The 27,286-nt window shown below is 38.7% G+C and overlaps 1 protein-coding gene across 1 annotated transcript in view; it reads left to right on the top strand.

Annotated features, from left to right (window-relative positions):
* The window catches only part of LOC133131014 (BTB/POZ domain-containing protein KCTD8-like), a 44,685-nt gene extending 20,373 nt beyond the window's left edge, over positions 1–24,312 (top strand). The window contains exon 5 of the mRNA XM_061246089.1: positions 21,910–24,312. Coding sequence (XP_061102073.1) covers positions 21,910–22,421 — 512 coding nt within the window. The 3' untranslated portion in view covers positions 22,422–24,312. The remainder of the gene's footprint in view (positions 1–21,909) is intronic.
* Positions 24,313–27,286: the final 2,974 nt, after the last annotated feature.

Raw genomic sequence — 27,286 nt, 5'->3', positions numbered from 1 at the left:
AATCAGCGATAATCATCTATTAATCTTTATATCAGCGAGCAATAAACTAGGAAGTCTGCATGGTTTCTGTTAATTAAATTGCCTGAAGCAAAGTGAACCATCAGCTGAAGATGATTGAACTTTTTAAATCTCTTCCAAAGCATTATTCTCTTAACATACCAACATCCTTCCAGAAACTTCTGTTAGTGCAACTTGTATAACCTTGCGCAGTGAGCCAGGATCCTCCCTTTGCCCTGGAAGATGCCAAGCCAGCAGCCCTCTTGGACTAATGCCAACTGTATTCAGTGGGATCAACCAGTGAAGCAAAACCTTGCCCCTTCTACCATCCATGTCTAGACTTTTCAAAAAAGGTGGAAGGTAAATTCAAAGATAATCTTAAACCATAATGGAATGCTGTCAGGGCTGTGAGTAAAGGGAAAATGATTTTTGCGGTCATTTTTATTTAATGGGATGCCATGTTTGTATCTATTTGAAGTATTCGGACACAAAATGCCTACCTCGCCTCTATCTGTAAATGTAAATGTACATTGGATGGGAACATCTTCACAGTAAATGTTAGCACTGTGAAATTGTTAGATGACAGGAGACACAATAACGTGGCATTAAGACATGCCAGAAATGGTGTTGTTTCACTCATATATTTGTTTGCTCAGAAGTGTCAAGCAATATCATATCAAAGTGGCTCATCTCTGCCTTTTGGCTGTTAAATTTAACTTTCTGCTTTCTGCTATAAAATGTAGGCAAAAGGATGTATTTGTAACATTCATACATAACTGCGATAATAATGTTTTATGTTCTCATTTGTGAAAATCTTTTTCATCTTCAAGCACAAGGTAGTTTAGTGATGAGAGCAAGCGATTCACCCCATCCAGGCTCATTGACCAATAATCAGTCCTGTGAGATATGTCATGCACAGAGATAAGGAATTGTCTTTGTGGACGAATAGGCCCTGGTGACTATGACTGCCAGAACTGTTTAAAAAATAATACATTGAGTATGCCTGGCTCACTAGAACCAAGCATGCCCCCCATCCCCCTAGCAGAAAGAAAATACTGATAAAAAGGGAATACTCCAGAGAAAGGCTTTTTAGGAGCTGGAGTTGTGTGATGGGAGAACAGCAATGGGAGCTGTCTGTGGAGTGGCTCATTCTCCTGCATTCCTACCCCTCAGCATTCAACAGAAGAGCAGGCACATGAGAGCAAATGTGAAAACCACGCAAAAGTGAATTTAAGTATCTTCAAACCTTTTTTTCTGTTTGTGTCACCTGTGACCCATGCAGAAAAAAGGCTTACTAGGAGGCCGGCGACCTAATTTATCTCTACAGGTCAGGAGCTTGCATACTGTATATACAAATAGCATTTCATCCAGCGTAACAAAAGCTGTCACAGGTGTGGATGCGAATGTCTTTGTGTTCATATGCCCAATTATTTTTGATTTTGCCTTCATTTAATCGGGTCGGTCAGCTGAGAACTGCCGCACTGACCTGGGGGCCAAGGAACGGAACGTGAAGGATTGTGTAGCCAATGAGATGTGGGGGATAATTGAGTGGCCAGAGGTAGAGAGGCTGTTTTGAGGGAAATTGATGAGGATGGTTAACACCCCTACGCTTTCAAAAAAAAGAGCCAGGGGAAATGAATGGCCTCAGCATGCCATGTCCACGGTTTTTAACATCTCATTTGAAAAAGCACAGTGCCCTCATCACCGCGCTGCGAAATTGTATTTCTGTTTGGGGAAGAGGGCAGAGTGCTCCAAATGGGCTCCGCGACACTTCTTCCAGGAGCGGCTTAGTTATCCCACGAGGTTTCCCATACAAGTACTAACCATGCCCAGCCACGCTCGGCTTCAGCAGTTTGCTGTGAAAAGGATAAAGTGGGGCTTGGATGCTGACTGACAATAATAATGCAGGCACTGCTACTCTTAGCAATGTGGGAATATGTAAACATTCCCCCGCATTTACGCGCGTTAAATACTATCAAAAATGTGAATGAGAGCAGGAAGGTAAGTGTTCAGGCAATCATAAAGGAACACATTTCTGCAAGATTGGTTAGTGGTTTCGTCACCTCTCAAAGAGTCTAAAAACACCCAGGGTATGTTTGTGACTCTAGCCTCTGACCTCAGTTCAATCAATCAACAAAGTACTTTCCTTCATTTTGAGCAAATGCTGCATTTTGTTTTTAATTTTTGATATATTTTACATTCAGGTCAGGGACTGGATAAATGATCTCTGGCTTAAATTCATGACTTGAAATTAAGGACAAAGCACATGTCAGTCTTTCCTTTGTTGTTCTCCAATTAGCTGTATGACCTTGCCGTTTTGTTTTTTTCTTTTTCCCGGCATTTGAAAAACTTGTGGTTTACCCTTTGAGATTAGCACTGCCCCTATCATTTCTTTGGGGGCTGTTTCTCCCTGAGCCATTCTCAGACTTACATTTCAATTATAGATCTCTATCACATCTTGCTGTTTTTTTTCTAATCCCTTCTCCCCTGTTAGTGGGTGAAATTCCCCCGGTTTCACTGTGGTGTGAAATCAGAAGCTGTTAAACAGACTTGGGCCTGGTGTGGTCACTGGCACGGTACTCCATCATGGCCAGACATGTTGTCGTTTTTAACGTGAGTCATCCTCAGAGTTGTACTTCACCCATCTTACCTGTGGTGCTCTCCATCAGGAACATGATAAAGAAGTGAGGGGGCATAGCTTTCCAGCTGGCTCAAATGACCGTCTGTGCGTGAGTGAAACACTACCAGGCCTAGCATGGGCTCGATATAGTCTCCTTGACTGACCTGTCATGCCAGGCAGCTAGATTAAATCGGTTCAAGTGCACGGTCTAGAGACACCGATGTTATTAGTCTGTGTAGGGTGTCAGGTTTTTAGTTTTCAATTTTTTTTCCTTTTTGCTGTGGGTGTGATCAGGTTTTGTTCTCCTCTGAGTGAAGAACTGAGAAGATTAACATGCAGCTGCTCATTCATCACTTGACTAGACTGCTCTATATTGTGGATCATAGAGGTGTCTGATCCAGAGGCATAATGGTAGCCCCAGAGGAAGTAATCAAAGGCTTTATTCCCAGTTCCAACATGGGAATGGGTCAGGGGAGTAGTAGTGGGAATGGTAAAGTGTATGTGTACAGTATGTGTGTGTGTTTGCATACACGCCTGCGTCTGTGTGTTGAGCAACCAATTTAAACCAATCTAGAAGCCAGGTGAGATGAATGAATTGTGTAATCAACTGCTTTAATTGATAAATTAATTGCAGAGCAACAACAAAATCCAGCAGGCCCTTAGGCTATAAACACTCAGTGAGCACTTTATTAGGTATTTATGAACTTATTTTTTTGACTTATTAAGCCTTCTGCTGCTGTAGCTTAGCCAACTAGAGGTTTAACATGTTGTGTGTTCAGAGATGCTCTTCTGCATACCACTGTTGTAATGTGTGGTTATTTGTGTTGTCACCTTCCTGTCAGTTTCGACCAGTCTAGCCCTTTTCCTCTGACCTCTCTCATTAACAACATATTTATGCCGCAAAACTGCTGCTCACAGGATGTAGCTGCTGCTCACCATTCTCTGTAAACTCTAGAGACTTTACAGAGTAAGTGAAAATCCCCGTCTGGCACCAACAATCATTCCACAGTCAAAGTCACTTAGACCACATTTCTTCCCTATTCTGACATTGGGTCTGAAAATCAGCTGTACCTCTTGACCACATCTGCATTAATTTTATGCATTTTATGTACTTTATGCATTTAGTTGCTGCCACATGATTGGCAGATTAAATATTTGCATTAACAAGCTGGTGTACAGTTCTACCTGGTGGTCACTGAGTGCACATATTTCTGCCACACCTACACTACCGTACTGAATAAGCTTTCTAGGTGAACATTATTAATTTACAAAAAGATCACCTACCTGTAGATACAGTCTTACCTTACCTTTCAGCAGATTTTATATGTATACTCTACCCATAATGTGAAATTAGTAGTGCATTCATGACCATGATTGATATATGAAGAGAGTCTCTCGCAGTTTATGGTAGAATAACGACATTCACTTCTGTAGAATATGCCAGAGATCTAAAAGCTTTTTGCTTTGAAGGAACATGTATTTTCAATCAACAGTAAAGTACAGAGCACCCTCCTCCTTGGTGCTTTTTGGGCCGCTACTGTTGAACTGAACATTATGTGCTTTTGCTTACCTGTAGATCCAGCCATTTGGCTAGAGATTTTGAGCCGCTTGCTCCTCAAGCTAGAATGGAAAACAAAAAGAGCTATCAGGTATTTTGCCAATAATAGGAAAATTACTACCTGATTCCTATAATTAGGCCAGCTGAGAATTGTATGCATCACCCAAAGCATGCTGGGATATAAATTGCTGGCTTGTAGTGGTAACAGGACCCCAATACTCCACACCACTTAACATGAGTACAATACAACATACAAATATACAGAAACTTAGAGTTATTGCTTTAAAATGATCTAACATACATGCATAGTTCCTAATTTACCAATATGCAAATAAAGATGTATCATTATGTTACTTATGCAACAGGCAGAAAAGAAACACTGAGAAGAGCATCATAGGGTTGACATTGGTGCAGTAAAGAGACACTGAGAAGAGCATCGTTGGGTTGACATTGGTGCAGTAAATAAACACTGAGAAAAGCATCATAGGGTTGACATTGATGCTCTGTCGCTTTCTGTCTGTGGGAGATAGTCGTGATGAAGCCTGGTGGTAGTTTGCCCACTAGGATGATGTTGTGGCTATGTTGCTTCCCACTGCTCTCCTACAGAATCAGATTTGTATCAAAAGTACCAAACAAAGCATCCTATCTATAAAAATAAAAATATAAATTTTTTTGATAGACTGCTTGCACAGAAAGGCTTAAAGAAAAATTACTTTCAGTTTATTCCAAACTCTTTATTTTATTCCAAAGTTTTACTCTTCAAATCAATATTTTTTTTAGCATTATGTATTTCTTTGCTCTCAATCAGAAATGCATGATAATTTTGACACAAATTTATATTGGCTTTATGTCACTGTGCTGTTCAGCCAAGATAAAAAATGGTAGATACTTTATCTGTGTGAAAAATTACTTCAGATAAAAACTATTGACAAATCAATTAGATTTTCCTGTATTTTATCCGTGCAAACAGTGTCCAGCTGAATGGGCTTATCAAAGCTACAGTACATCTATTCCTTTAAGAGCTATAAAAGTGATGACTATAAAACGTGTGGGATAGAAAATACTGCACTATTTCAAGCATTTTTTTTTTTCAATCAGGTAAACTTTTGTTAAATCAGGGAGCGCAGAAGCATGTATTGTAAATGCAAATAGACTTTGTGCAATTTGATTTCGGTATGGTAATGAATTATTCTCAGTTCTGATTAACTATGACACATTATACTTAACCAGTCAGACATATGACAAACTGTTCCGGTTTGCGAAACTTCTCAAATCACTGTTTTCTGTAATCACCACTTCTCTAAAAACTGCACAACAACAAAAAGGGCGGGGGGAAATTATGCCAACAATTTCCGCTATGGAGGAGTAATCGAATATTCAATCATTGATAGAGGTCTAACATGGTGACACAAAAGAATAAAGTGGAAAAAGAAGCATTTTGCTTCTGGTATAAAGACACATAACCTTCAAGAAATGTTACATATGTTGTGTCCATTGCTTCTTTGTACTTTTACATTGCTAGAAATGCATTCTGACTACCTAAGAATGATTTGAACTGTGAAAAACTGTACACTCACTGATCACTTATTCATGTGATTATCTAATCAGCCAATTGTGTGGTATCAGTGCAATGCATACAATCAAGCAGATATGGGCCAGGAGCTTCAGTTAATGTTCACATCAACCATCAGAATGGGGAAAAATGTGATCTAACTGACTTTGACCGTGGACAGTTGGTGGTAGACAGGGTGGTTTGAGTATCTCAGATCTCCTGGGATTTTCACATACAACAGTCTCTAGAGTTTGCAAAGAATGGTGTGAAAAACAAAGAAACATGTGTTCAGCATCTCTAACACACAACACGTGGATAGGCTACAGCAGCAGAAGACAAATAAGTCTAAAAAATACCTAATAAAGTGTATAGGTCATTTGTACATTTCTTACAAATGCAGTTTGAAAAACCATCTCCTGCTATTATGACTATGTTTGTTTTAAATGACCTGTGATAAAACAAACATCAGATTTTGTTTCTAATTTGACGTTTGATATCCACGTTCCATCTTCTGTTCCATCTTTTTTCAAACTTGACTGATAGGGTCAATAATAAATGGTTTGGTACATTATAGGCCTGCACAAATTTGGGGTCTGCAGCCTGGTTTAATGCACACACCATGAGCTATTTTTTCATGTGAATTGAGTGATGGCCAAGTGAACACCTCTACAGTATATGTCTGTTAAGAGGATAACAGTACAAGTATGGAATGAATTTGAATTTGAATTTGAATGAAATCTTTGCCTTTTGGATGAAGAACACATTATATGATTTCAATGCTGCCGCAGCAATAACTACTGAAGGTGGTTGAGTAGGAAAATCTCCTGTGTGCCACTCTCACAGTAGTTGTTTTGTAATCAGTTATTACATAGCCACTGCCACCACAGAGTTGAGTAGAAATGTTGAGAGTAATTGGCATCTGGGACGTGCTTCTGGAACAAGGAAAACATCTCAATCATGTTTGAGATTTTTTTCACAATTCAATGCAACTGAAAGTTTTGGAAGCTCATCAATATGGCAGTTGCATATCAGACATTTGGTATTTATAAACAGGCAATATCATTATATGTTTCCTTTGAAACTTAAATCCGTAACAAGACATCAGTTAAGGTTAGGGGGAGTTGCTTAATATCTTGCCACTTAAGCTATTTTCTCTTTTAAGGAACATTTCGTTGAATGCATGTACAGTAATTGGGCTTTCAGAGCACAGCAATTATAAAATCAGCTGTCAAATAACTGCCAATGAAAGAACACGAAATTATACTCCTACACATCAATGGAAAGGACACTAATGCCTTTTGTAGTTGGAAAGTATGATCAGTATAAAATTAAGCTTCAACATTTTTTAAAACAACAACTTTGAAATTGAGACAGTAAAATATTATTCAGGGGCAAACCAAGCTCTTGTAGATATAATGTCAAAATGACAAATTACATGGTTTAGGTTAATAAAGGGTTATACAATAGCAAACTGTTAAACATAGTTAAAAAGATATATGATTGGCTGTTTCAATATTTCTAAGAATTTTTTTTTGGGAACCAACCTCTCTGCTTTAGAGGTACTCAAAAAATGAAAACTGTTTTTTTAGTTTGTTAATTTATTAATTTGTTTGGGGTTAGTAATTACAAAACAATGGTGTCGATTGGTATATTCATGTGTGCTCTGATATGCAGTATGTTATCACTTCTTCTTTTTGCTCAAAAGTCTGCTTCTTGATGAAACTTCATGCAAGACATGTCCAGTCAGATGTCATATCTGGAGTTCCTGGGAGGGAAGCCTTGTCCCATTCATACTGCACTGTACGTGTGCTAAGATGTACCTTTACGTACCGTTCCCTAAAGCCAGGCAGTGAAACGTACTATATAATGCAAAAACCTATTGATTAAGGTAGTATTCCCAGTGTCTGTTTTTTAAAGGAGTTAACTTAAACATCATATAAGGAAGGGGGATTCATGGTTATTTGGGCTAATCTCGGCCGCCAATTCAAGGTTGTGTATGATTGCGTACACTTGCCATTTCTACGAACAAGCTCACATACATTTAGTTCAAGTGTATAAGGAAGGGAACCATGTTACAAAACTACAGTAGCACGCAGTGTTGAACTTTTGACCTTGGAATCCTCTGCCCATGTATTCAGGTGCCGCTTATGTCCATGGTTGGAAGGCCTGGTGATATCCTATAGTATGGGTAAGTGTGAAAGGCAGTAGATAAGTGGCCCTAATTGACAGATAGATGAGAGAATGAGGAGCAGTGTGGCCTGGGCTGCCATGGCCCCTGGGGGCCTCTGGGGCAGCTGTTTACTTCCCCGCACATGACTGACACTGATGAGACCTGACAACTGTGAAGAAAGGATTACTAGCCAGTTCAGAACTGGATCCTTTATCTTCCCTGATCTTTTTTGTTGGTTTTTTTTGTGTTATAACACAAACGCTGAGTCAGAGATGTGCTTCCACTGCTCTCCAGATGGGCAGACATTTTCCAAGGCTTGACCTTGACATGTTTTCTGTGATGTGACACAAAAGGCTGATGACAATGGTAAATTCTCTTGAGTCTCTGCTTTTGGAATTATGAATGCATCCTCTGCTGTATTTCTGTATTTCCACTGGTATAATTTACTGAGCAAATGCTTTTATCAAAGGCAATTTGCATTTATGCCCATTAGCTGTTCACAGAGCTGAATGTCTGCTGGCCCAATCCAGTGCCTTGTTCTAGTGCACATGTACAGTTGAACCTTAATGGATATTCCCTTCTGGATATGTATCCAGTTTCTTGACCGCATTGGGGCTAACACCACAAGACCTTGTTGGAGCAATCAATGGCTTTTTAATCGATAGATATATTTATCACTGCACATTCTTATTCATTTCAGCCAAGCTACTCATTAAAACACAAATAATGGAATGAGGCTAGATTACGGTCAAATAGAAAAAGAAACCATGTTTGTTTGTCAATTCAAACAAGCTTTAACAACAAATGGACCATTGAGTTTTATTTCCACTGAATCTTCTCTCAGCAGGTGAAATCATACATACACTATATAGACACATACTGTAGGTTGATATAACAATCTCCAGGCCTTTGTAACATGTACAGATTGAAAACCCCCACATGCGTTGCTTGTAGCAAGCTTTCATATAGGATGAATAGATGGAGGCTCTTGATGTTACATAAGCCATTATCTGTGCACTTGTGACAACTGAAAGCAGGCTTGACAGATTTTAGAGCTGGATCATTTGCTCTGTTTATAAATGAACTGGCAAGCTTCAAGTGTGGCTTCAGCAACCCAGAAACAATGGGGAAACCTGGAATGACTGAAACTGAAATGGATCCACAAAATAGACCATTTCCATGCATAATGGACGCTGTGATGTTGTGTTTTTAATTTTACAATGGATAGTATCTATTTTACTGCACAGCAAAATGTTCAGTGATGAATAAACTCTTGTACATTATGGTCCCAATTGGAATCCAAAAATGACTGTTATTTTCTGCTTAACCAACTATAAAAAAATTGTTTTTTAATTGCAATTTGTTTGTATATTGAAAATAAAAACTACTTATGCATTTAGTAAAGCATTGTACTATGTACTATATGCCATTATGTACTATACTATGTACTATAAGCCATTGTGTATGTATGAACTATGACCTATTGATGTCCATTGTTTTTAGTTAGAAAATATGCTATTAATAATCAGGCTAGGATTGCCAAATAGCAAACATTACATGTAGTGTTAAACAATGCACTGTTGCTTTGTTTGGTTGATTAATTATCAATCTCATTACTCAGAAATCATCGGTATTCTCTTACATTTATTTGTGCTATATTAAACATGATACAATATATTGTTTAGTTCTGTGTGAGATCATCATTAAATTACCTAATTATTAATGGTTAGAGGACTGTCTCTGGATATCCCTATACAAATGCTCTCTCGATGTGAAACTTTAGATGCTCAAAATTACAGGAAACAAAGGCTAATGGCTTTGACCAAAGCAGAACTATTAAATCTACTTTCTTAAAGTGTGGTATTGAACAATTCATGCCATTTCACATGTATTCAATCACTCATTTTTGAGAACTACAATGTATATGTTTAGCTTAAGTTTACTCCCACTACAATATGCTTGGGAGCTCATCTCAGTTGGTAGTGTAAGCCTGGCCTTTTGTACTTGTCTTGCAGCTCTGTGAATGGAATGTTATCATGCAATGTTTCTCATTCTGAGAAAGCACCCCAATTCTCTTTCAAAACACACATTTATTGAACTGAATGAGTGCCGTGGCCTGTAACTGAAGAAAGTTCACTTCCAGATGCCAATGAATAGGGGCTCAATGCATTGAGCATGATAGGGATATATACACCCGGAATATTCCATCCTTATTGGCCTATTTCAGACCACTGCCACCATGATTCTGATAACATGATGTATTTGGTTTCTGTGACAACCCTGGCAACAGCATATCTATTAAAGTAATGTTTCATGGTAATGGAAGTAATGATGGGTCTATCTTGAAGATCAGTATGTGTCATATTCATATATCATAAGTACATAGGGCTATACTAAATATATTACTATTATGAATCATTGTTGACATTTTTATGGTCACAGTTTTACAAAGGCAAGAAATAGTTAAATAAAAAAATATATAATGTTGAATTTAATAAAAATCTTGTACTGGATCAGACATTGTTGAATATTTTTCTGGTGTTACCAATTTGTTCAAATGTTAGAATATGAACTTGAAACTCTCCAAAAGTAAGGACTAATTCTGTATGGAATGCATTTGAATAGAGGCAGGCATTTCATGTGAGGGAACATGATTATAGATTCTGTCACAGCAGTATAAATAAATGAGAAGAAAAGCCATCTCTTCAGGCCTCTTGAAACCAGATGCTAGCATTCTCCACCCCGTCCTCAAGCTTCACTCATTGCCAGTTCTGTGAAATAAATTTGTGAAGGTTCTACTCAGTCAACAAACAATTTAATTGCGCAACTTATTTTTTAGACTGGATTAACCTTGAAATTTTCCTTTCTTTTCAACTACAGGTCTGAATGAAGTGTTGATTGTCATCATAATCCTAATGTGCACATAATGGGGGCCTTGCATCTGTTCTAAATATAAACATTTTCACGGCATAAAGCAGAAAAAAATTGTTCTGTAAAAACTTTTATGATTGTTTTGAGTAGAAACAGGCTGAAAGACAAAACCAATGACAGTCTGTGATGGCAGCATAAATCAAAAGCAGACACATCAATCTTTCTAATGGCTGCAGTTGGTGGGATTGAAAAGGAAATTTGAAAATATAAAAATAGCCTATAAACATGTTTTGCTTCGCATCATGAACTTGGTTTTCTGAAATTTAAGGGAATAATTCACTGAAATAGATCATTTATGTGTGTGCGTGCGTCTGTATGTGCGTGTGTGTGCGTTTGCATACATGTGTGCATGTGTGTGCGTGTGAGCGCATTTGCATACATGTGTGCATGTGTGTGTGTGTGCGTGTGTGTGTGCATCTGTGTGTGAGTGTCTGTGTGCACGTGTGTGTGTGTTTGCATACATGTGTGCGTGTGTGCGTGCACGTGTGTGTGTGCGTGTGTACATTTGCATACATGTGTGCGTGTGTATGTGTGTGCACATGCGCATGCACACTGGAATAGTAACATAATTGAATGTGCTTCATCATGCATAATTAAGCACAACAAATCATTTGCTTGGAGGCAGAATGCAATACAAGTGCATTATTTCAGTGTTCTTAATGATATATAATCAAAGTTCATTTTTTCATTACAGTCCAGTTACATTGCCAGCTGTTCTCTTTATAGAGGAAATTGCAGAAATTCCCAGTGTTTGGTGATAGAACTGACCACTTACACTTCGGATAAAGGATTCTGCTCCAATTTGCAACCAATTTACAGGAGGAATTTTACGTTTTACCCATATGTGGTCCTGCAATCTACTTATCCTTCAGTGTTTCAATGACAGCACAATTCAGACTGACATAAGATGTAAGTAGCATTATTTTACCCACAGAACCATCTGTAAATTTTGATAATGAAACTGTCCATTCACACCCTCAGCCCAATCTTCTTTTCCTCCATCGACGGTATATATTTTCCCACCAGAATAAAACAGAACCAGATGATATTAACTGTATGGGTTTGTGGAAAGTAACTGGACTTAATAATCTGTTATTAATGTTCAAATCAACCATGTCTGTTAACAGTCATTCACTCTGACAGCCCTACTTTAAATCAAGGATGTGTGCTGCCAACTAATGTCAGGTTCCCTTCCGATAGTATTAAACGCATCAAGAACTGCAATCCATAGTATTTTAACGGAATAGCCTGTTATCAGTGGGTTGTTCCCTACTGAAGTTTTTTTTTCAATGCCTTGTCATTCGAGATGGTTTTAAGATTCATTTAGAAAATCAATTGAGGTATGAAAACAACAATTCTCATGTTTCCATCTCACATTTTGGCTACATTAGCTTGTTTTGCCCTGTATTGAACAGACCATCCATTGCTTGAAAGACAATATTCAGTCCAGGTAGTAATGAACACATATAACATAGACATGATCCTAAATGATTTGTGGGAAGTGCTGTGTAATTGCTCCATTTTAATGAGTTTCATGGTCTCAGCAAATGAGCAACGATTCAAGAACATCCTCATGGCTCTTCCGAGAGACATCATCAACCCTGGATTGCTTCAGTTCTCCTTACAAACACAAACTCTGTAATAGGTTTATTGATGGAATGAACTAAAGCAGGAATGGCCAACCATGGCCCTAGAAAGCTACAGGGTATTCTGGTTTTAGTTTTCACCTGAAAATGAGCAAGCAATTAAGACCGAATAAAGCAAGTGAGGTGAATTAACTGAGTAATCAAATACTTTAATTGATCAATTAAGCTCTGATTTACTAGGCAAACCACCATGCTCTGTTGTTCCCAAGGATCTGGGTTGGCTACAGGGTGTCTCTCTATTCAGAGACACTACAAGCTGTGATATAATCTATGGCAGTCTGCGTGGAATAATCTAACATCTACCTCTATATACAACTGGAATGTATTTACAGCAATGGATTTACAGTAATACTGATTGCATTTTCCATTGCTTTTAAATATCTTGTGTGCAAACATAATGGCAATTAACCAAAATGTTGTATAGCTCCTGCATAAATTTACCACAATGCAATTTACTCTTAATTGTAAATCTACATACATTATGTGATTTTATATTACAACTAAAGCATCATATATTATATAAACAACAAATATTAAGGGACCTCAACCCATGTTTTGAATCCATTCATTTGCATATCAGCATGAAATTTAGAGAGGGAGCACAGAATCATCTATTAGCAAGTTGAGCGTCCCCAGAGGTGTCACCATAAAAGCTGATGAAGGATGTTTCTGTCCTGGCTCTTTGTCCGGCAGTCTGTAAACATGGGGCCGATCTGTCACATCCTGGTGTCAGTTGTTCCTGTACTACCAGCAAGTCCCTCGCTCCCTGTGCTCCAAACCAGTGTGCATGTATGAAAGAGTGGGCCTTCCTTCAGATAAAGCTTGGATAATTCCCCCCCAACCCCCTCTCCCAGTACAAAGCAATATTTGTCTTCAACTCTATGTAACCTGTATTGTTTTTTAGCATAGCTACAACGGCCACACTGAAAATTTAAACTATATTAGTTTATATTCATTTATCATATTTTCAGCGTCACCGACAGCATACACAAATGTGCCTCAAATCAATTTTTGCTTAGGGCACCCAAAAGACTAGAGTTTCTGTGCACCAGTATTTCCCTTGATGAACTGTATTGGACCATCTGGTGTACAAAACCCACAGACCTGGTCCAATGGAAAACACCAGGCGAAGAAGAGGCTTGTTTGGTCCCCCCACGGTCCTTTTGTCTCTCATTCATTGATACTTATCGTGTTAAAATGTGTTTATCTAACAACACACATGCAATGGTTCACTATAACCACAATATTATATACCCCCAACTGATTCATAAAGAAATAATGATATCTGGCTTGTTTAATTGTTAATTGTTGTTAATTCATTTCAGCCACAAAAATGAAGAACAGCTTTTCAAGTTTTTGTTTTGCAGAATGTTTCCACTCCTAGTAGCAGAATAATGCAGTAATATGAATATACCCTCTGAACACTAATCTTTAACATTAAACTCGCAACTAGGGAGCCTGAATTATTTTACAGGCAGGGCAGGACCATATATCATGCCATTAGCACTGTTGTTGCATGCCAATTTTGTTTGTGCTGCCACTACCACGTAACATTATGCCCCATTAGTCCATTAGTTAGGACACTTGAGGGCTGTTGGTCTGACCAGCAATCAATGTTTAGGAACGCTAACGCTAATGATTGTGACCCTGTGCTGTTCCTCCCAGCACACCTCACGTTCGCCAACACACAACTCGCCCTCTGGATACTCACACATTACAGGACAGTCATCTCCTGTCCTGCCAAAGCTATCCACACCGTGATTCATAACCTGCTCAAAGGCATGCAGAAGCAGGACTAATAGCCCGCTGGAACATTTTTCACAAGGAGAATTGACATTGTATCTTCAGTTTGAGCATTTTTCTCCATCAAATGACCCTAGCAAAGGTCTATGTTGCACCAGTGCCCAGTGGGAATTCAGAAAAGGCTCAATACCTTCTTGAGAAAGTGGACATCTCGCAAAAAGCCATCGGCAGCAGACGTGTTTCCAATAAAGCGGATCCCACCCCCTCAGGTGACAAAGCCCTCTCAATGAGCTCTGCAGGGGGATGTGGCTCTGTGTCTCTTCATGTATTCTTATTTCAATGTTTCTGGAAGCTTGGCCGACAGGTTTCTGCGTGAGATTATTTGACTTAAAATGCTCATTTGAATTAATAAAGCCATTTCATCTTATATTAAATAATTTACCTGGATGAAAACATGGGCATAATAAAAATAACAATTATAGCAATTTACACAACAGTTTAATCTACAGTTATTAGTTTGCCTTCTACATTATCATTGCCTTTAACAATATCTCAGCTTCTATAATTCAGGCTCATGAGCATTTAGAATGAAAGCAGGGAAAATGTTCTCATTTGTCTGGCTTCACAAAGCTATGTCAGGAATACCAACATCTCAGTGGAGAGTGAATTTTTAATTGCTTCCAAATATGGCCTTGGCGTAAGAGTGAGGAGCAGACTGATCTCGAATACCTATTTACCCGGGGGAGTGACATACAGTAACACTGAGGCAGGACATACAGTACGCTGTTCAATGAAACTGATCCTCACTGGCTGACACTACCGCCAGTTCTGGGTCACCCTGTGACACTACCGCCAGTTCTGGGTCACCCTGAGAGACCCTGCCGTCAGTTGGCACGTGGTCAAAATTTGATTCTTGGACTAGGATGTGTCCCCAGGAGACCCTCAATCAGACCCTCAAGGCAACTTCAGCCTTAACAAATGAGTACATCGTGCCTAACACGACAATAGACAGGGACTGGGAGGGGGGTCACAGTAGTGGGCTTTGAGTGAGGCTTTAGACAGCTGATGTCAAATATGTTACAGCTTTACTGAGGAGGTAGAACATTTACTGGACTGAATGGATTGTACTTGCTAGAATGTGTAAAATAATGGTATATGGATAGAAAACAAGCTTTATCACTGTCTTGTGATATTTATTGATCTGTGCCTTTTTCCATTGTTTCCTGATGTTAAGCACTTCATCAGCACAAATTAATTCTTAAGTTGGACAGCAATATTTAACTTCACTTTCATAATTATAGCAACAACAGCATCTTCAACTTAACCTGAAACCTTTATCACCAGTGAGAATAACCATTAGCATATCATACAAAATAAAAATATATATATTATTAAAGGATGAAATGTACGGTGGCTCTGAAGTGCAACACATAACAACAAAAACCTTCGGCCCTGGAGTGCGATTACAACGAAAATAAAAAGCCTTGAGGGGCAAAACACAAACATACAAAAACTAGCAGCCCTGAGGTGCAGATGCAACGTTCAAAAACAAAAACTATTAGCCCAGAAGTGCAAAACAAAAACATATACATACAGAAACCTAGTCTAGAGCGTCAGGGCAAATAATCTTGATTTGGAATGACAAATCCCAATTTTTTATGAAATAAACTTAAATAATATAGGCACATTTCAGATAACTTATTGGACTTATAGCCATTTATTTATGTATGACCAACTCAAAAAATCACTTGAGTGATATTCAGTCATTTTATTGAGAAAGGAGTTTTTATTGTCTTCACATTTACACGGCCACTGAATATTTTTTTACAGTGTACAGTGGCCTTCTGTGGTCTAACATATTGTTTGTTATTGCTGAGCTCACCAAGGTGTTTGTTCACAATGATTTTGACACGCACAATGTTTCAACAATGTCTCTGATTGATTTATTCAGATGTTTCCAGCTCAGCTCTGTTGGTCCTCATGTTGGGAGACAACAGCTACGGACTACAAATGCAAATTAAATAATGATGCAACAACACACAGGTAGCCAAGAAACAGCAGAGCATGCAATGTCCAGTTACTTTTGGTCCACTGAAATGGGGGGACAATATACAAAAAAAAAATTTAAGCTGACACTCAGCACTTTAACCACATAGTAATGGTTTTATTTCAAATCCAATGTGCTGGCATACAAAGCCAAAAATTCATAAAAATGGTGTCACTGTCCAAATACTTTTTGACTGCACTGTATTTATGCATATAATCTTATAAACTACTACTAAAACACTTCTCAGTGAATAAGAATGTCCTTCCTTTTGTATTATGTTTATGGGGTATTACATCAATTGTCTTTTCACCACATAAATCAGCCAGAACATCGGCAAGCAATGTAGGTCGCTTAAATGAGCCCTTGCCATAAATCATTTGATTTGTCACATTAATTGAACACCACTGACAGAAACCAAAGATCTATTCTAGGTTTTGGATGTGATTCTCTTTTCTTTTAAAAACAATTAAGTACTCACAAACCACTTTCCGGGAAGCAGGAACCAAATCCTCTACACAAAAGAAATATGACTGCACTGAACTTCTCAGAAGAGGTTGAATCTGCTAAATGTAAATGTCTCTAAGTTTCACCTGGGAGTCATTCCCAAGATGGAGTGGGCCCTGTCCATGCACAGTTACTAGGACAGCACTTTCATAACAAACATGCAAATAGATAGATAGATAGATAGTTGTATTTATATAGCACTTTTCTCATACTCAAAGCACTTTGCACTGATGAGGGGGAAACTCCCCTCAACCACAACCAATGTGTAGGACCAACCTGGGTGATGCAACGGCAGCCATTTTGCAGAAGAATTCACAATGCACAAATGCTCACCACACATCAGCTGAGGTTAAGAGATAATTGTTTTAGCCAATTAAGTCAGGGGATTATTAGGTGGCAGGTTCAAAGAGCCAGGTTGGGAATTTAGCCTGGACACCAGTGAACCCCCTACTATTTTTGTGAAGAGAGCCATGGGATCTTGATCGCCCACAGTTAGTCAGGGCTTCAGCTTAACGTCTTATCCGAAAGACGGTGTTGCCTATAGCACAGTGTCCCCATCACTGCGCTGGGGCATTGGTATTTATTTGACCAGAGGGAAGATCACCACCTACTGGCCCACCAACACCACTTCCAGCAGCAACTTAGTTTTTCCCAGGAGGTCTCCCATACAAGTACGAAGTTCAACTAGCATCAAAGTACTAACCAAGCCCACACCTGCTTAGCTTCAGCCATTCAGCAGGAGCAGGGTGCATGGTGGTATGGCTGCTGGCTAGAGCAACACATTATATATAAAGGTATTCCCATGAATTTTCATCACCATATAAAGTGACAGAAAGGAGTGAAATTAGAATAAATATTTAAAGATTAATAAATTATTTCCCAATTAATTTCCAAATATACATTCACACTGAAGCACAGGGGCACTCTTTAGCCTTCGAGAATATAAGGTAGAAAGCCGATCAATATTGCTTGTGGAATCAGTGAGTGGTTGATTTCATTCTCCTTGTGTTCTTGTACAGAATAATCAATTTATATATTTTACAAAATCATCTGGCATAAATACAAATGTACATATGTAAGTTACCTTGAAATAGCAAAGACTGATGGCATACCTTCAGAATGATTCTTCCTTCCAAACTTCCTGTATGATTAAAAGTATGCCAACTTGCTGAATAATCCCTACCCACAGGCAGATAATACCAATTAATCCCCTTTTTTAATTGAACCTCATGTGGTATGGTATTTTATGCACGTCACGCAAGAGTGTTTAAAAGAGCCCTTTTTGGTACAAAAATGATATGTTGTCCTGATAATTACTGTACATATATTTATTGGGATGAATTAAGCAATTAAGCAATTAAGCAATATTTATTGAGGTTTAATATAAATGCAAACTTTGGTGTCAAGGCTAAACAGGGAGTGACTACTGGGGGGTTTTGAGAAGAGCATGCAAACACAGGTGGATGCTGGGAGTGGAAAAAAAATGCATGATTTAGGAATAAGCAGGTTAATTGCAAATGCAGCTAGCAAATGCAGCAAATACAATAATTATGAGCAAAGGGAGCATAGGACAATCAATGCAGCAGATAGAGCCAGGCAGCGCGATGGCTCTAGCATGCACAATGAGCCAGGCAGCAGGGCAGCTTTTGTATGATTTTTGGAGCAGCGCAAAATGGGCCTAAACAGGTAAGGTTGGTGCTTTACATAGCCCCTCTCATTAGATGTAAGCATCATGTGAGAGGGCGGCGCTCTCGACCCAAACTAACTCCACAGGCTTCACATCATTCAGAAGTTGAGTATGAAACACAAACAGGAGTGAATGTTCATGAAAACATCAACTGCATCTACTTGGGCTGCATTTTGTATTTGTATTCATTCTTCATTGTGGTAACAGAAAAGAAACAGGGATAGAACAAAATGAGACCTCTGTTACCCTCTCAAATCTATCAGCAATATCAAATTCAGAGTTCATGGCATAAAGAAAAAGAACATTACCACAATAATGAAAGAATATACAGGTAGTCAATTACTGGGCTGTAATAATAATCTGACAATAGCAAGTTAAATGTATAAAATATTAAAAATAGGATTCCTGCCTACTCTATTCTGCTCTCTTCTCTCACAAGCCATCACTAATAAATTGTATACATGCACACTTATGCTTTGCAGAGCCATATGGCAAATAAATAGATATTTTCTGGATATATATATAGCATGCATATATATATATATATATATATATATATTCAAGGACATGTGTGTTCTGCATGCATTCATGTATGTACGTAAATATGCATAATATATATGCATATTTGTGAATACATAAATCTATGAATCTCAGTATATGTTTGTTTCTTTACCCTAAAGATTTTTTGTGGTCTTCATTCAAGAACAAGGAGGGCAATTTCACAACGCATTAGTCTTTTTTACCGGGTGCTTATTTGTATTCTTCAATAGCTTTCAGCTTATTTTCCTCCTGTGCCAATCTTCAGCAAACCAAAGAACTTCATCACATTTAGTATATTGGACTCTAGGCTTTCTGCTATATTTATTTATTTATTCCATTGTGTCCATGTCTCCTTCAGAATCCCCAATGCTCTGAGCAGCATGAACGGCAGTTTAAAAACAGCAGACATTGTTTGATGGAAGACACTTAGTCAAGACATTTGAATGAAACAAAATACCATAATGAATAACTCCACAACTAAAATCTAAAATGAAAAATGTTGATTTAGATTTAATTGTATTGTTCTCTACAGGGGAATTAAATGTTTCACATGAGCAACATCCAAATTCATGCTCTCTAGCATGCTGAGAGAGATACTATATCCAGTCTGCTGCAAAGCAGAGAGCTAATGGAATTAGTTTTAATGTTCCATGCAACACATGTATACACTTATTTTGCTTTGGTATATGCACATTTCATGGGTAGTATTTTGTTTTGCAGTCACCTGAGGGTACTAATCCTGGATTGCATTGTCAAAAGTCCCTTCCCAGACCTCCAAAATGTGTGTATTAAGTTGGGTTTGGACAAATGGAACTGTCAACAATTTGAAATGCTATTTGTGTGTTTGTTATTTGGGTGCATAGAGTCTATATTTAGCCCACCTGGGTGATATGCGCCTTTGTCAGATGAAAGCTGGTTGATTGGGTTTGATGGGCCCGGTATGAATTTTCACTCAATATTTAAATAGAATAGGATCTGAAAATAGAATTTCAGTTGAAAACAGTTTAACTATTTTCAACTGCCAAGCAACAGTGGCTATATGCATTTGCACTTAAAATTGACTCATTGCTCCTGTAAGAGCATGACACTCCTAAAAGGGAAATATACACATTTGCACTGACATGTATGTGACCTGTAATCACTTAAAAGTAAAAGTGATTCAGAAATGAAGTAAAATATTTAAGCAAGTCATGCAAGTCATGAATGAGTGGAATCCTCGGGCCAAGAAAGACCCTGCAGGCCAATTCATTTAGCTTTTATTTATTATTAAACACTGTGAGGTTAATGGCGCTATGATCACGCTCATGTACTGACCTGTTATAAAAATCAAAGCACTTATTTTCTTCTGAGCTAACCGCTGAGGTAGGGATGACTGATGTTATAGCTATTCGTTTAAAAGAAGGGGAAAAAGATAATATGACAGTACCTGTCCAGCAACTGAAGGTCTAGGATGTGAAAATGACTTTTTCACATAAGAAGGGAAGCTCAATGCATATTTCACTCCACTACAGAGAGTGACAAAACATTGTGTGAGGGACATGTTAGGGAACTGAGTGGATCACTTGACTGGTCAGAAATGTGTACCATGTACTGTTTGTAGCTGCTGTGGATGTTGTATTGATGATTTGAGCTCTCCTTTATCTGCTCTGGTTACATGTGCTCCAAAACAGGATTGCTCAGTGGTGTTACAGCTAAGATTCTCCAGGAGGAATATGATACCACTCAACTTTCAGGTCTGGTGACTGAGAGGGTCATGACATTTCACAACTACTTATGTTATGTGGATGGAGGCATTGTCATCATCAAAGGCTACCCCCTTGATAAAATAAATAATTTAACCACCTTGCCTTCTGAGGGTATGTGGACATTGAAATACCAGGATAGTGCCTCACACCACTGAAGAATCCTTCCCTGTTAGTGTAACAGGGTTAGCTCAGCTAGATTGCTAGTGAGCATGCTGAAGTGCAGTGAAAGCAAAGGCTCATAGCAGGTTACCATGACAACACTAGCTGATGATGTCCTTGACTAGAGGCGCGTTTGTCTTTAGCTGACTCGTAACACGTTTATTCAACAAATATTTGGACGAGTGAGAGGCCGGTGTTCAAATCTCACCTCGGCCTCAGGCAATTTCTCACCTGTTACATTAGAATACTTATCTATATCAAAAGTTCTTCACCTTTACATTACATTACATTTTATTTAGATTACGGTTTTATCCAATGCGACGTACAAAACAGTGAATATCAAGGTTGTCGATATTGTTATTTACCTTCCAACTAATTACTATAGATGGCAAGTATCATTTAACTGTTTTCATCTGGACAGCCAGCTAGCTAAGTGGACTGATACTGTGATGTTAACATAAATGCCAGTTGATGCTGATCTGAATGTGCAAATTGTTCTCTAGTAATGTTGTTATATCAGTATGTAATCCTCTTTGGTCTGCAATTGGTACATGTTTTAGTCATGCCATAATTCAAGTACTTAAATTACATACCACGTACCCTAAATGATGTGATTACACATTCTGGCGAAGCATTATATTCTCTATAATTACATTTTTAAACTTTGAACACTGCTATTATTTCGCAAAAGCTCACAGATTACGGTTAGGCCTGTTTTCAGAATGTGTCATTAATCTACTTTGTGATCAATTTATAAGGCCACTATGGACACAACATAAAGGTTCTTAACCCTTTCCAGACTATGTTTGGATTGTTTTTTTCTTCAAAATTCTAAATGAAGGGTTCTAGAACTCCATTGCTTCAATTACTAGTGGTGATTGTTACATCAACATTCTAATCCTATAGTTCTTATTTTACACCGTTAAGGGTTAAAACCTATGCTTTTACTAGACATCTGTAAGAAACCCCTAGCAGCTAACTTTGGCCTCTCCTGTGGTTTATTTCGGCAGGGCCAGCAGCAAGGACTGTTTCCCCTAAGCAGGACTGCGAGGAGCGGAAGCAGGAGAAGCTTCCGGACAAGGGGAGCGAGAGCGGCACCTCCCTGAACGAGCTCTCCACCTCCAGCTCCGAGACGCACTCGGAGGCCACCTCGCCCCAGGACGGCACGGTGACGGGCGGAGGAGGGGGGGGCCAGAGCGGCGGAGGCGGAGGGGGAGGTGGAGGCCTGCAGTCCGTCTCCCGCCAGCCCAGCACCCTCACCCTTGGCCGGCCCTCGAAGAAGGGCTCCGTGCAGTGGATGCAGCTGCCGGACAAGCGGCGCAACAGCGAGCTCTTCCAGTCGCTGATGAGCGGGAGCCCCCGAGAGGGCGGCCTGAGCAGGAAGAGGGTGACGGAGAAGCTGAGCGTGGAGGAGGAGATGAAGCAGTGCATCCAGGACTTCCACAACATCAAAATCCCACAGGAATTCCCCGAGCGGAAGCGTCAGTGGCAGTCCGAACTCCTTCAGAAATACGACCTATAGGGACTTTTTTTGTCTTTCTTTTTTTTGTCTCTGGTTGTAGTCGACTGCAATTTACATTATATTTTTTTATTTTATTTTTTAATCCAAGCAGCTGGGTTTTATGTGGTCACTGTGTCCTGACGCCATTCTCTGAGGCTCAGCTCACATCCCAAGGATCGCACCTCGCCCTTGAGCTTTCAAGGAAGACTGTTGGTCTGGGTGTGAAAAAAATGAAAAATCACTGAAATGGTGAACTTCACCTAGCATGATGTTGGTGTTTACAGTACATGATGAACATTTGTGACTGAAACTTAAGGTTAATGTGACACAACAGGAAATATTGTCCTGGTTTCCAACAATGGCACAACAATAGTAAGGTAGCACAGGTTTCAATAGACCACAGTAAAATGATCCCACAGAGTTTGCATGAATGGAAGAAACAGAATCAAGGGGGAAAGAAACACGTTAGACTGATGAAGACATTTATCTGAGCAGACGAACCTGGAGGGAAACTACCATAAATAATTAAAGTATATTCCTCGTTGGCCTCTAGTGAAATGAACATTGTCTGAATGAGCATTTAAAATGATGTTTCCTTATTTATTCTGGTTGCATTTCTAGGCTGTGCTGTCTGTGCAATGGTCAATGATGACATTTTTCATTTATTTATTTATTTATTTTGTGCTGTGATTTATGTGCGAGGGCTAATGTCGAGAAAATGTCAGCCGTATTCCTATTTCAGAAGTGTTTTTTGAAAATATATAGCTTGTCGGAGTCATGAGTTTATATTAAATGTTGAGAATTAGTCTGCTGAAGTGCAGCATTGCCTGGGGAGTCAGCCCTGGACCTGTTGTAGCTAAATCACCAGTTCAGCTCTGGCAGGTGGGGAAGGGAATGTGTTTAAACCCTAGAATGCAGCTGAAGATCTTTGTTCGTTGTTGTTCAGCAATGCCATTCTAAAATATAATACTAATCTATTGGCCTATGCTTCTCAAATTGGTTATGACAAACTGCTGATGAATAAGTCCATTTTTCTATTGGTATCAGGGTGCTGTCCATTTCTATTCTGTCAATTCAGGAAATGAATTGAAATTTAATTAATTCACAAAACTGAATTGGAATGGAATTGACGATGATTGGTATAGCACTAACCTTACTTTCTGGCAATGGAGTCTTTTGGACCTTAAGGACCCGTTTTTTCTTCTGTACAAAATCTCTCATACTGTTTGGATATCGTCTGATAAGAATTGACTTCTTAAATGATGAAAGTACATGGCAGACACAATTCATGTATGTTTGTGATATTACAATCTGTCTTTGTTGTTATTATTTATGAGTACTGTATGTGTCTTTATGATAGACTAATATGTTATTTTCTACATTTCATACTCACAGCAATCTTATCAAGAAAAGATCCATCTTTTTTCAGCCATGATTGCTGTTCAATTTGTATGGGTCTGCCACACTCTTAGAAAAAATTGTTATTTTGCTTGTCTCCATCGATATGCCTTCAGTTCTTCATGGAACCCTCTGTCATAGGTGTGCAGTGTGAAAGCTCCCAGACATGGAACCATTTTGCTTTACAAAAGACCACTTGAACTAGGTGGGCTTCTTCTGTGGAATCAAAGCTTCCTTTCCGGCCATTTTTTCTGAGAGTGTATGAAAGAGCACAGTCCTGCAGGACAGCATCCTAGGGTTAAAACGACAGGCCTAGCCAACACAGGAGCTCTGCAGCCCCCAGCACTGTGCAGTGTATATCAGGAAACACAATGTTAAATTGTGCTCTTTGTTCCAGTCCACCCACAGGGGTTCATGAGGGTGCTTGCAACAGTGAAGCAAAAATGTAATTATTTTTTATCGATTGCCCTTAATCAACATTCTCTTGTCTAATTAAAGTGCAGAGTTAAACTAAGCAGTTCTCTGATTCCTTTTTGACGGGTAAGACCAGTGGAAAGTTCAGATGCTGCAGGCAGCAATGTAGCCATTGTGGGAGAAATGGCATAAAGGCTTATATTTAATGTCCATATGCAGTGAAATGCCATATTACTATTAGAACAACTTTGATTTGAAACAACAGTCAGTAAACAGATGTGAACAAAAAGAGGCTCTATTCTGATTATGTGGCATGCCACTTTAATCAGGAAGCCATTGCCCTGAATATTAGGCCAGCTTTAAATCCTGGTATTGATTTCAAAGAAAATAAAATTAACATATCAGAATATAGTTTTTTAATAATCAAAGATATATTTGGTGATTAAACTGGAGTGTTATTATTGTGGAAGTGATGTCTCTATCAGTAAATTTCATATTAAATGTGTGGTCTTAAAATACTGATCGACATTAAGGATCACAACCTACTGGAGGGCCTCCTGTCCTTTGTAACATCTTGGTGCTAGGTTCACATTCTTGTGGTATTGTGGTAGTAAAAACAAGATTATATTAAACTATAATATAATTAAAATATTAATATTAATATTAAACATTTTCAAAAACTATATAAAATAAGAGATTGTTTTATTTTATGAGGGAATTATGAATGCAATTGAAAAAAGCCTACTGTTTTGTGATATAGGGGCACTGTTAACCTGCATGGTACAGCACTGGTGATTTTCCATTCTGTTAGAAGCATGATCTAGCACAGACCAATATATCTAGGCCTTCAAAGATAACATGAAAATTCATGCTTTCTTGGATACAAATGAAATGTACCTTTGTAGCAGGTGATTTCACTCTTATATAGTAGTTCTAAAGTAATTTGTTACTGTGGGAAAGAGAAATAGCTGGAGAACTGACCTTGGAGCAGGTTTTGAAATTAAGCATGTTTCGCGGTATCTTACACATTATTCACTCAGACGTGCACCTCTGGTGTTACTGTCAGTTCACACCACGATATGCGCTGTGTCTACCAGTGTGGAGAGGGATCTCTTCTTATGTCCTGGTTCTGCACTGAGTCAGAACTGTTAAGTTTAGATATTAGGCATTTAGCAGACCTCACAGCAACAGACTTTCATGTTTACATACAATCAATTTATAAGCAGGTAATCTTACTGATGCAATTTGAGTTAAGTACCATTCTCAAGGGTACAACAGGAGCACCATACTTGAGAATTGAAGCTACTACATCCTCAGAACTGTAAGCCCAACTCCTTAACCACTATGATACACTGTGTGTGTGAGCATATATGCGTATGTGTATGCATGCCTGTGTATGTGTGTGTGTGTGTGTGTGCGTGTGTGTGAGCGTATGTGTGTATGTACGTGTGTGTATGACCACTGAGTTCCAGCAGCTAAAATTTCAGTTCTGTTATCACAGCTTTTTATCAATGTCATGTAACAGATATTATAACCATTACACCAGCATTGTCAATAATCATTTGCAGTACATAATTTAATTTCATGGAAAGGCATCATACTGTACAGGCAATTTCTGGCCAAATTTCAATGAACAACAAAAAAACGTTATCTGCTCAAAGAAAATAATAACATAAACTAAAGCTTATTTTCATATTTGGTAATTTTTTTTATATCTTTGCATCACACTTTTTACTATATTCTAATTGTCTTAAAAGCTCTCCATTGAAGGAATATTTATTACTTTAAACAGTAAGGCAATGTTTCCCTAAAGTAACATCAATCTCTCCCAGATATATTCAATTTTACAAGCGCAGTGGATTTGGGCTAAATTGTAATAAGGGCATCACTGTTCAATTCATGTAATAAAAAAAAACTTTGGCAAAATAATAACACAGAAAGGACAGATTTGGTGAGGAGATGAGTGGGGGGAAAGCACATTTAAACACCCACATGGATGGACGATAATGGCTCATGGAGCAAAACAGGTACATCTAATTTTTTACAAGGTTAATTATCCTCATTACACTATTAATTATCATATTTCAGGCATGACAGAATCCAATAAAATCTCTGTCTCTTAAGGCAACGGTGTACAGTATTTTTATTTATTTACAGCAGAGCACATTTTCTGGAGGCTTAAGGCTATCAAAGCTTGGAATTGTCAAACAGGAATTATATTTATTATATGTTTTTCCCCACAGTGCCTGCCTCTCCTTTGACCTTTGACCTGGTCCCTCACGTTTGCTGCGCGTCCTGCCTGCAGCGACAACGAGCTACATGTGTAACTCATCCCCTCTCATTTACATGACACCTGTTAGGGCAAGGGAAACGCTCACAGACTCGTCACCAGAAATAGGGGCGGCCTGTTGCGTAGTGCTTAAGGTACATGACTGGGACCCACAAGGTTGGTGGTTCTAATCCCTGTGTAGCCACAATAAGATCCGCATAGCCGTTGGGCCCTTGAGCAAGGCCCTTAACCCCGCATTGCTCCAGGGGAGGATTGTCTCCTGCTTAGTCTAATCAACTGTACATCGCTCTGGATAAGAGCGTCTGCCAAATGCCAATAATGTAATGTAATGTAAATATTATTCTATCCCCATGCAGGCTATTTTGTGATTCCAAATGCCACACATTTCTGAACAAGGTGACTACCTGCTGGACAATTCCCTTCAGCAAATTTGTCCTGCTACTCAAGTGAGGGGTGAGGGAGAGATATGATTCATCTCCCATTTTCCTCATTCCACATATTATGGATATAGCCCATGTGACAGAGAGTAACTGAGTGTCCTTCACCATTTTGTCAGCTCCTTTGAGTCTGCCCAGCAGCAAAACAAGGAATATTTTCACTTATTAACAAACAAAATGCTCCTCACTAAAGGTCCAATATTTATATTCACTAGATGAAGAAAACAATTATTGCTGCATAATCATGGATACGAGATAAAAAAATATCAGAATCCTGAGTGACAAGTCATTAAACGTGAATCTGGTATTTTCGATCTGAACATCAGAAGCTCATCATTTAATCGTTC

The sequence above is a fragment of the Conger conger genome, chromosome 6 (genome assembly GCF_963514075.1).
Source record: "Conger conger chromosome 6, fConCon1.1, whole genome shotgun sequence".
In the NCBI taxonomy this organism is placed as follows: Eukaryota; Metazoa; Chordata; class Actinopteri; order Anguilliformes; family Congridae; genus Conger; species Conger conger.
Note: the sequence above shows the minus strand (reverse complement) of the source record. Positions and strands in the feature narration are given on the sequence as shown.